An 11,890-nucleotide genomic window follows, 5' to 3' on the forward strand; every position below is an offset into this window, starting at 1 on the left:
AATATCCTTATTATTAAAGTCTCTGTGATTATGAGTGATGTCTGGTAGATTTGGAGGAAGCTGTGAAATTTGATTGGTGTAGTGTGAGAGGTTAGTCATAATTTTTGGTAGCATAAGTTTTTGAAGATGAAGATGAAGATGAAGAGGACTTAGAGAGAAGATAGACCTTCTCTCACTTCCAAATTCCCCCTTCAAAAGAGTTATCTGTTCAAATGAAAATTTATTTGTTGATGCTTGATTGCTAAACTTAGTAATATATGACTGCATGGGTAACTTATTTGTCCTGAGGCTATCGTTTTGTAATTGTCAGGACAATAATAACATATAAATGATGGTTAAAAAAAAAGTCATGAGAAATAATAGAGAACAATATAGCATGCAAGAAAAACTTTTTTCCCCAAATGAATTAAGTTATATTTTTCTTTTGATGTAAAGCATAAAATATCGAAAATACAACTAACCATACAAAATAATCAATTAAATCCCGAAATAAGAGAATTTTAATCGTATCAAACGTAGTCTTTATCTGATTTCAAGCAAAATGTTGTACACAACTAGGACGAGAATGAGTTAATTAAGTTGTTGCAAAAATAAGGGTTCAATCCCTAGATATTGAGTTACTTTTGTTAAGGAGTGTTTTATCTTCAACGTGGAACTTTCCGATGCGACTCCGAATTTAGTCGAGCCTTTATATATGAATACGGACATCGGGGAGAGAAAAGAAATGGGTGTTGCACGTGGTCAATTTGACAAAGGGAGAATCGAAACAAAACATTAGCCAGCAAGCAGAATCCCAACTATGTCACATAAGAAAGGAACATATAATTTGGATAGGATTTGCAGGCTGCTCCGGTAAATATTCACCACTCGCCGGATCCTACCTCTTCTTTCCTTTTCTCCACCACACAAATTAATAATGCAATGTGCTTTTTTTTTTGGTTAAATAATGCAATGTGCTTTGCTTTGTCAACTTCTACATAATAGTATATAATACTAATATTACTGTGCAATTTGCCAGGTCTTTTTTTCTGCTTTTCTGGATAACTAGTGTTCAAATTGTCAGTCATCTTTGAATCTTGAAACAAACTCATTATCTCCTCAGTACAACCCCTGCATTTCTTCTCTTTCTTTCTCCTATTCCTATTTGTTCATAAAATGGCTAGTGTTTCAGCTACTTGTCTCAGATTTGGGTGTTCACTCAATCAGTCGTTCAAGACATCACAGGTTATTGATAAAAACTTACAAATGGTTGTCATTATCTGCTATTATACTTTGCAAATAGGTTGAAGCCTTTGGTTGGGATTTTCACATGATTAATTTTCTTTTGCATTATTAATGTAGCATGTACTGACTACTTCCATTCCTAATTTGTGGTGCAAAAATTGGTTTACATAAATAAATAATTGATTGAATCCTTGTGCAGATAAGCGGAGGAAATGCAGGTCTGAAGTTGGTTTCTGTAGGTTGGGCAAGGACTGCTGGTTTCCCTTCTCTCAGAACCTCCCGCTTCCGTGTTTCTTGTGTAAATCTTCTTTTTCATGCCCCTCCATTTAATCTTGTATTTACGCTCGGTAATGTAGCATTTGTATTAAAAAAATTAAGTCCTTAAAAAATTAAATGAGCTAAAACCAGTATTACGTACCTGATCTATTGACCTTACAAAATCTAGAAGTGGCAAAATCAACCGTTACTCTTTCACCTACTCAAGTTTAAACAGGTTGGGTTATAACATGCTTGTTGACTTGATTATTCAACAGGTTGAATTTGAAATGATTCATACATACCAAATCTAATTTAAATTTTGAGGTTATATAAATCTGAAGGGAAAAAAAACTTAAGTTAATCATTTAGAAAAATGCATTAGTTCTTTTTTTTCCCTTCAAAAATCAAACCAAAAAGGGGAGGTTGGACATGTGGGTAAATTTCACAAATGGTCATATAACTATGACTTTTTTTCACTAAAGTCATATAACTTTGTTTTTTCACATAAAAATCATAAAACTTTCACTAACTCACACAAAAATCATAGTGGTCGGAAATAAATTTTCCGGTAGTATTTTCTTATTTTACGTTTTTTATTTTTTATTTTCAGTTTAATAAATAATTACCCAATTAAAATAGAAGAAATATGAGTATATTTTTAACCGCTCCTAAAAATAATAGCCGATGAAATATTTTATATATATATATATATATATATATATATATATATATATATATATATATATATGGGGGGGGGGGGGGGGATTATATACATTATACATATAACATACACATTCTATATATATTTTTTGGCTAGCAAATACAATTAGTTTCGATCGGACGGTTGATTTTATATTTTTTTCTTAAAATAGGAATGGCCCAACCCAACCTAACCCAATACCCATATACGTAAGTTAAAATAATACTAAAACTGAATTCTTTCCCCATAAAAAAATTAGTTCAGAATGCATGAGATTCTGACCAAAAAAGTAAAGAAATAAAATGTATAATTAGAGAGCACTTGAAATAAAAATGCTACCAATTTAAATAAAAATCTTTAAAAATAAAAATAAAAGATAGAAGTATCATGTTTTGAAGGATTTATTATTCACTTTTAGTATTATTTTAATTTATATGTATGAGTATTGAGTCGGGTGGGCCAGGTCGGGTTGAATCATTCCTATTTTAATTGGATTATTATTTATTAAACTGAAAATAAAAAATAAAAAACCACAAAATAAGAAAATACTACTAATATACTACAAAATAAGAATATATTTTTCGATCACTATGATTTTTGTGTGAGTTAATAAAAAATTTATTTTTTTGTGTGAGAAAACATAGTTACGTGACTTTGATGAAAAAAGTCATAGTTATATGATTTATGTGTAAGAAAACAAAGTTATATAACTTTAGTGAAAAAAAATTATAGTTATATGACCATTTATAAAATTTATAGACTAACAAACTTTAGGCAAGTGGGGTCATGATACTTTGTTTATTTTAAAAAATTTCTACTACATGGTGGATTGGGGAAGAAAGGAAAAAGGGATAATGAGACTCGAACGCACATCTATTATTATATGAGAAATTTTGACTGATACCATTAGATTATAAGTTAAGGTAATAGTTGGGCCATGGCATATTTGTTGATTTGATTTGTTTCAACCTACAGGCAAAGCCAGAGACGGTTGAGAAGGTAATAAGCATAGTGAGGAAGCAACTCGCTTTACCTGCAGACACTAAAGTAAACGCTGAATCTACGTTCAATACGGATCTCGGTGCTGACTCTCTTGACACTGTGAGTACTAATTTATATCTTTTACTTATTGATTTGCTTCTGCAATTCCATGCACATATGTAGAATGATCCAATTACTCTGTAAATGTCTGTGACGAGCAGGTGGAGATTGTGATGGCACTGGAAGAGGAATTTGGCATTGCAGTAGAAGAAGAGAATTCTGAGACTATTGTAACAGTTCAAGATGCTGCTGACTTGATTGAAAAACTTGTTGAAAAGAAAGCAGCTTAATTATAGACAAATAGGATGGAGAAATTCGAGACTTGAGAGCGAGTTTATCTCAATTTTTATTGGACTGATTGTAATTGATATTCTTGGATTGCAGACCATTGATATCATTCTTTTTTTGCAATATTTTGTATTTTAGGTATCTGAATGATGACTTATCTTTCATACTTTTTTCTTATTATTCCAAGTTTCCCATGTTACTAATTAGATTTACAATGGTATTTTATTAGTTATATTAACTATTCCGATAATGCTTCTAATAACCTCCAATAATACTTTGCTTCAGACAAAGTTGTTAACGTCTACTGATCTTTCGTCTAGTTGTATTGCCAACTGTGATATTAATAATGGAGATGAGTGTGCAGTCGTCATGATTAATTGTGTGAAAGTTTTGGCATATATATCATTTTTGTAGGAGTGCCTTGTCACTTTTATAATTTATACATCTAATCTAATGCAAGGGCAATGCAGGGGGCAGGGTGTTGCACTACAGGGACACGCCGCAAAAATTCTACAAAGTTTAAATTTCTAGCTTTTTCAAAATAAAACTAACATTTGAAAGTATTTAAACTAAGAAAATGTATAAAAATAGTATGCATGCAAAAGAAAAATCCATCTAGTTATAATAACATATACACAATTATACATGATAAATTTTTGCAAATCACCAAATTTGAATTACTGAGCAATATATTATAGTATATGCTATATTCATATTTCACGAAAACAAAAAAATATATCGAAGAATCAATGACGGATAATTCAAAAAGTAAATCATGGATCGAGTATTCTTGGACAGTGTTTTAAAAGGCGTGGGCGTAAGGCGGAGCGTTTTACATATACCTCAGAGGGGGCGTAAGCCCCGAGGCGCGGGCGTAAGCCCCATAGGTATTTAATTTTTAATATTTTATAAAATAATATAATGACAGTTAATATTTATAAACAGGTAAAATTACATAAAAATTGAAGAAAACTATATATATGTGTGCTCCATCCCCACAAAAAACTAATCAAAACAATCTATTATATATACGTTACTTACAAGCACAAGTAACTTGAGTATAAAAGAATAAAGTTTTCTATATGAAGGAACAAAAAGGATGATTAACCTGCAATTTGAACTTTGAATTTGCTGTTTTGAAGAAAAATGTAGTTCTCTTTGTATTTGTAAAAAAAATTAAACATTGTTGCTTTTGAAAAATATTAGCAGACTAGCGGACAAGATACAAATTTGAAAAAACCATGAATTAGGGCTTAAATCAATAAAAAAGGTCTTTACTTTTAAATTTAATACTTTTGAGTTCCTTTTTTAACCTTTTGAGTAATTACCAAACTGACTTTTGAGAATTTGGGTATTATATGAAGGACTAATTCAACAAATTTTGTTTTAATTTGAAAAAATTCTCTAGGGCTTACTCCTTACTAAAAAAATGCGCCCCGAACGCCCGGGTGTATGCCCCGAATGCCCGGACGTATGCCCCGAATGCCCGGGCGTACGTCCCAAATTACGGGGCGTACGCCTCTTGAGACTTTCGCCCCACACCATCGCCCCTGAGCATTTTTGGTACGCCTCGCCCCGGGGCTCGCCCCAGAAATGCCTTTTAAAACAGAGTTCTTGGAATGGACAGGCAAAACAACTCAATGCATATAACATGGAGTCGAACTCTAGTTGCACCGAAAGAAAAGGTGTTTGGATAGTTGTATAGGGTGAATATGATATGGCACATAGTCATCTGAAGGAAAGGCACGTGGAACCCAAGACGGGGATGGCCGAAGATCGAACGCAACCATTTCGCTTGTCATCGGAAGGGATAACGTTCATAAAGGTGTATTAAATGCTCTGCGCATAGTAGCATTTAATAAGGAATATTCTGCAGCATTAAGAGCGACGGCCCGTTACAGAGAATTTGGCATTTATGTTCACCGTTACATCTTAAATGACCCTCATAATTGACATTAAAGTAGGACACGATCCTAGGACCTCCTTCCCTAGACACAACAATAAATAGTGAGCTCAGTTATCATTGAAAATGACATGAATTTTCTGGCTAAACTTACACTACATTCTATACAAAATTTAATAAAATCTTACTTTCCCGCTATTTGATCTCATCATTGATGTGCCCGAAAACCATGTTCCCGAAACTGTCATCTCCATTATTTCATCTACATTTTAAGGCTAAGTATTGTACATTTCTTCAATTATTGTATTATTTCAGGATCAAATTAGTTCACTTGTCTAGAAACCACGTATAAATTCAATTGTATCATTTTACAGGTAAACAGTTTGGCGCCCACCGTGGGGCCTAGACAGCTGTGCAATTAAATTGATCATTACCTTTTTTACTAACGTGATTTGATTATTGTGTCTTAGAAAAAATTAAAAAAAATGGCAGATAACACTGTTAACAACACGCACAACCCTGAAATTCGAAGGGATCAACCTCATTTCGAGGATTCAATCAGTGACACCCGCAATGAGGGGAATGACGCCACGCCGGTGCATGATAGGCAGTACTATCGACAGGTTCGGGAGACAACTCCCGATGATGCTGATGAGAAGTATGTCGTGGATGCGATGAGGGTCCTGCAAGAGCAACAGGCGATCATTCTAGGCCATCTCACGCGGCAGGATAAGGTTATGACTAAGCTGAAGCATGCGCTATCGGGGGCTTCGAATAATGCAAACCGACGAGATCCAATTCCTCCTAGTGTTCCCGCAAACTAAACAATGCAGAGAGTCGACAACAACACTCCCAGGGGTGAAGTGGGCTCCGACAGGACTGGGAGGAGCGGATCCGGTCTCAACAATGAGAACGACCAGTTCAAGAATGAACTTTTACAGTTTATGAGGGAAGTAAATGCCCGCATAGACCAAATCCCATGCTCGCCACAGTATTAAAAGGCCCGGACTCGAAGAAGTATACTCAATTGTCATACAATCTGGTGCGGCATCAGAACTAATCCCGAAGCGGTTCAAAATGTCTTAAGTGCCAAAGTATGACGGGACTTCAGACCCACATGAGCATATTACCACCTACACAACGACAGTAAAAGAAAATGATTTAGCTCCTCACGAAATTGAATTTATGTTGCTGAAGAAATTTAAAGAAACTCTCACGAGGGGAACTCTAACGTGATATTCATTATTACCCGAGCATTCCATATATTCCTTTGAGATGCTCGCGGATTCTTTCATCAAGGCTCATGCCAGGGCCAGAAAAGTACAAGCCCGGAAGACCGACATATTCAGTATCGCACAGAGAGAATCCAAATTATTACTAGAGTTCATTTCCCGATTCCAGAAAGAAAGAATGTTGCTCCCGGCTGTCCCGGATGAATGGGCAGTTGAAGCATTCACCAAAGGATTGAATATGAGAAGCTCAGACGCTTCCTGAAAGCTGAAGGAGAGCCTGCTTGAGTTTCAAGCAACAACTTGGGCAGATGTCCACAACCGGTACGAGTCAAAGATAAGGATCAAAGATGACCAAGTCTGTTCTACATCATCGATCAAAGGACGGGAGAAGAGCAGAGAAAAATCAAAGGATGACTACGATGCGGACAGACAAACTTTGAGGGGCCATTTTTTGCCTTACGAGCGGACCGAAGGCCGTGCCAGAAACTTTCGGGCAGCAAACAAGTTCATCGTTGACAGAAGGACCGATCGTGGTCGAAACAACATATCATTATAGGATAAAGAGACGTCGGGGTCTCGGGATCCTTCTTACCCCAAGTTATCGGAATATAACTTCAACGTCTGTATAGTGGAGTTAGTGTCAGCCATGAGAAACATTAAAGAGGCACGATTCCCGAGACCTATGAGATCCGATTACAGCCAGAGGGATCCCAACTTATGGTATGAATACCATGGGACGAACGGCCACCGAATAGGGGACAGCCGACACCTTCGGGAAGAGGTGGCAATACTATTGAAGAATGGTCACCTTAGAGAATTCTTTAGTGACCGATCTAAGAACAATTATATTCGTAAGAGAGACAATACGGAACCTTCGAAAGTAGGAGAAGAACCCCATGACAAATGATCAATATGATCTTCGAAGGGAATGAGATTAACGGGGTCACCTTTTCTGCAGCGAAGAAGACGAAAGTATCAATAACTCATAGTAAAAGACTCCGGGAAGATGATATCACTTTCACGGAGGAGGACGTATATGGATTGCTGTTACCACACAACGATGCACTGGTAATTTCTTTAAATATGTTGGATTTTAAGATTAAACGTGTTCTAGTGGATCCAGGAAGTTTGGATAATATCATACAATGGAGAGTATTGGAGTAAGCTAAACTCACCGGAAGCATTATTCCGACAACAAAGCTCCTCGCTGGATTCAACCTTGCGAGCATGACGACCCCGGGAGAGATTTTGCTGCTCACGAACGCTGAAAGAGTAATGAAAACAACTCTCTTCGAAGTAGTAGATGGTGATATGGGATACAATATCATCCTGGGAAGGCCATGTTTACACGAGATAAAAGTTGTACCCTCAAAATATCATCCATTGCTAAAGTTTCCAACGCCCGAAGGAATCAAGCAGATAAGAGGTGATCAACCGGAAGCAAGGGAGATGAATGCAATTTCGGTTTCCAGTAGCAAAGGGAAGGAGCACACGGCATAGCAATTATAGGAACCGGCACCTACTCACGAGCTAGAAGAAGTTAGCCCGGGAGCAGAGTCGTCAGAACATTATCAGGTGCCGAGATATTTCCAAGTTCTAGAAGAGACGGACGCAATAAAGTCCACGACGGAGGAACTGGAGCAAGTTGCATTGTTCGAAGAATTCCTAAATGGAAAATTTCATTTGGGGACAGGACTGCACTCGGAGCTCAGGTCTGGTTTTATTGAATTCCTTAAATTTAATGCCGATTGTTTTGCATGATCGCACGAGGATTTGATAGGTATCCCGACGGAAGTAGCCATCCACGAGCTGAGTTTGGATCCCAACGTACCTCCGGTAAGACAAAAGAAATGCCATATTGCTAAGTCCGGGAATAAATTTGTCACAGAAGAGGTAACTCGCTTACTTAATATCGGTTCGATCCGAGAGGTAAGGTATCCGGACTAGCTAGCCAATGTAGTAGTAGTTCCTAAGAAGAACAATAAATTTCGCATGTGTGTAGACTAAAAAGACCTTAATAAGGTGTGCCCGAAAGACTCGTTCCCACTGCCAAATATCGATCAAATGATTGATGCCACGGACGGGCACGAGTTAATGAGTTTTCTTGATGCTTATTCCAAGTACAACCAAATAAAGATGAACCCGGAAGATCAGGAAAAGACTTCGTTTATAACGAATTTTGGTATATATTGTTACAACGTGATGCCCTTCGGGTTGAAAAATGCTGGAGCCACTTATCAACGGCTCGTAAATAAGATGTTTGAAAAGAAAATAGGAAAGACTATGAAAGTTTATATAGACTATATGCTCATTAAGTCTTTGAATGAAGGTGACCACTTTAAGCATTTGCAAGAAACATTCGACATCCTGAGGAAGCATAACATGAAACTTAATCCCGAAAAGTGCGCGTTCGGAGTCAGTTCTGGTAAGTTTCTGGGATTTCTGGTCTCACAAAGGAGAATTGAGGTAAACCCCGACAAAATCAAGGCCATAGAGGATATCACGGATTAATTTTCGAACGTAAAGGAAGTCCATAGGCTCACAGGAAGATTAGCAGCTTTGAGCAGGTTCATTTCCCGGTCGTCGAAAAAATATCATTGCTTCTTCACGCTGCTCAAAAATAAAAATAATTTCGAATGGACACCGGAGTGCCAAGAGGCTATGAGGGACCTGAAGAAGTACTTATCAAGCCCTCCATTGCTCTCAAAACCAAAAGAAGATGAAATATTGCTAGTCTACCTTGCGGTTTCAGAATTTGCGGTAAATATAATTTTAGTCCGGGAGGATGAAGGTACGCAATTTCCCATTTATTACGTTAGAAAAATTTTAACGGGAGCAGAAACTCGCTACCCACATTTTGAAAAAACTGGCCTTATCTCTCGTAGTCACCGCTCGGAAGCTAAGGCCCTCCTTCTAATGCCACCCGATAGTTGTGGTGACTACTTTTCCTTTGCAGAACATCCTTCATAGACCTAAGCTCTCGGGCATATTGGCCAAATAGGTCGTCGAAATGAGTGAGTTCGACGTAGAATATTAACCAAGGACTGTAATTAAGTCGCAAGTCTTGGTTGACTTCGTGGCCGATTCCAATTCGGAACTATTGTCTCTCACAACCAATGAGGCAGTAATGGTGTCGGAATCTACATCAGGCGTTTGGATCTTATTTACGGATGGAGTTTCCAATGTAAAAGGGTCCGGAATCAGAATAATCTTAATCACACATTCGGAGGAAACTTTAAGGCAAGCCATCAGAACGATCCCTTTAACTAACAATGAAACAGAGTATGAAGCTTTGATTGCAGGGCTTGAATTGGCCGGGGGACTTGATTCCGAGGTTATCAAAATCAAATGTGACTCGCAACTAGTGGTAAATCAGGTCTACGGGAAGGGTAAGAAGCAGTTGCATCAAATGCAGTGCTGGTGGATGGATGCACGCCAACCAAACGGCAGGGATACGGTACTCAGCTCCGCAGTACCGGGCACATCACTTGGGGTCCGAAAACGGGAGTTGGCATTATCTACCAAATCAAATTGTCACGACCTAATCCGATGGGCCGCGATGGGCATCCGGTACCTTACTCAATCGAGTACCAACGTAACGTATCTTTCTTATTACATCATCATATACATGTGATATACGGGCCTAATAGGCCAACATGATCATTTATAAACTCAAAACATAGGCCGACAAGGCCGTACAATCTTTCCCGTATACGACATATGTCTACAAGCCTCTAAGAGTACATAAATATCATAAAGGTCGGGACAGGGCCCCGCCATACTAATCAGTACATGTCTTAATCATACTGACCACATAAGCAACTCCGGAGCAAATGGAGCGCACCAACACCTTCCGCTAAGCTGATAGCCTACTTGGAGGACTCTCGATCTGTCTATCAGGACCTGCGGGCATGAAACGCAACGTCCCCAGGCAAAAGGGACGTCAGTACGAATAATGTACCGAGTACGTAAGGCACATAAATAAGTACATAATAGACATGGAAGAAATATAGAGTAAATGACTCAACCTGTAAGTCTGGATAACTCCGTAAATCATGAAATAATTATAGTGTCATGCATATGCATATGAATGTCATGTCGTGCATAGGTACGTGTTTCATAACATCATCAGGCCTCCGAGGGCATCCCATCATATCATCTCGGCTATTGTGGGCAAAATCATCAACGTATACCAGCTGAACAGGTAGTGGTGTGTATATAACGTCGTAACATTTTTCCCATATATATCCCATATATATATATATATATATATATATATATATATATATATATATATATATATATATATATATATATATATATATATATATATATATATATATATATATATATATATATATACGCGTATATAACTCCATCTGGTCATGGGTCAATGTAAATGAATGCAATGCATGAGAAGTACGTCAATAAAATCTTTCGGAATGTCATAAGACCATTATGCCTTTGATTAATATCATGAAATAAACTTTATCAACTTACGTATTTTCTGAGACCCATGAACAGATGATAAAATAATAGAACACATGGAGAATCAAGAACATAGGCATCTCTAGCATTTTTACGAGTAGAGTCATTTATGGAAGTTGTATATTTTCTCGTTTCGTTTGTATCGTATAGATCATACCAAAAGAAATAAGGGATAGAATTAACATACCTGGAGTAGGAAAAAATCCATATGATATTCTTGGAAAAGGTTGCACCGTACTCCTTTAGAATTACAAAATCCCGTTGCTATTACGCAGTATAATTTCGTATGAATTTCTTCACAATTTTAAGAACTGTCGTTGCTATTTTAACATAAAGTCCCATATGAATTCCAAAATCTCCTCCAAAAATGGATTTTTGATATCAATTGAACATAATTGTAAATATGGCTAACACAGTCATTCTTTCCACGTTTTTGAGGGCTAAGTGCATAGTATACTTTCATTTTTGAAATGGGGAATGAACCTTGCTGAAAATTTCTTATGAAAATCTCACATTTCATATCATCTCTCTTTGTTAGAGATGTCTTTTATTATAATGGATGTGGGACCCACTTTATAAGGCTTACTTGGCCAACAATTTCCTCCAAATATGACACCTTGTTTTCTAATTCAATAGTCATTACTTTAGACATGGGTTGCTGCCACGTTGGGGTGGATTTAAGCTTATCCAGAGTTTATCCACTCATTTCCTTAATTACATGGTTAATCTTCCACCAAAAATTCACAATTAACCAAA

General features: G+C 37.1%; 1 protein-coding gene across 1 annotated transcript; it reads left to right on the forward strand.

The window, feature by feature from the left end:
- The first annotated feature begins 889 nt into the window (after nucleotides 1–889).
- On the forward strand, nucleotides 890–3,677 carry LOC104114426 (acyl carrier protein 1, chloroplastic-like). The gene is made up of 4 exons (XM_009624878.4): nucleotides 890–1,224; nucleotides 1,424–1,522; nucleotides 3,158–3,283; nucleotides 3,385–3,677. Exons 1-4 carry the CDS (start codon nucleotides 1,156–1,158, stop codon nucleotides 3,511–3,513), a joined length of 423 nt encoding a protein of 140 aa, XP_009623173.1. The 5' UTR covers nucleotides 890–1,155; the 3' UTR covers nucleotides 3,514–3,677.
- Nucleotides 3,678–11,890: the final 8,213 nt, after the last annotated feature.

Source organism: Nicotiana tomentosiformis, chromosome 3 (genome assembly GCF_000390325.3).
Source record: "Nicotiana tomentosiformis chromosome 3, ASM39032v3, whole genome shotgun sequence".
Lineage (NCBI taxonomy): Eukaryota > Viridiplantae > Streptophyta > Magnoliopsida > Solanales > Solanaceae > Nicotiana > Nicotiana tomentosiformis.

Bases quoted from the DNA above. Each gene is read 5' to 3' on its own strand.
- LOC104114426 (XM_009624878.4), top strand. From the start codon at position 1,156: ATGGCTAGTGTTTCAGCTACTTGTCTCAGATTTGGGTGTTCACTCAAT. The intron at 1,523-3,157 runs GTAAATCTTCTT...TTCAACCTACAG, and splicing joins CCCGCTTCCGTGTTTCTTGT to GCAAAGCCAGAGACGGTTGA. The intron at 3,284-3,384 runs GTGAGTACTAAT...TGTGACGAGCAG, and splicing joins GTGCTGACTCTCTTGACACT to GTGGAGATTGTGATGGCACT.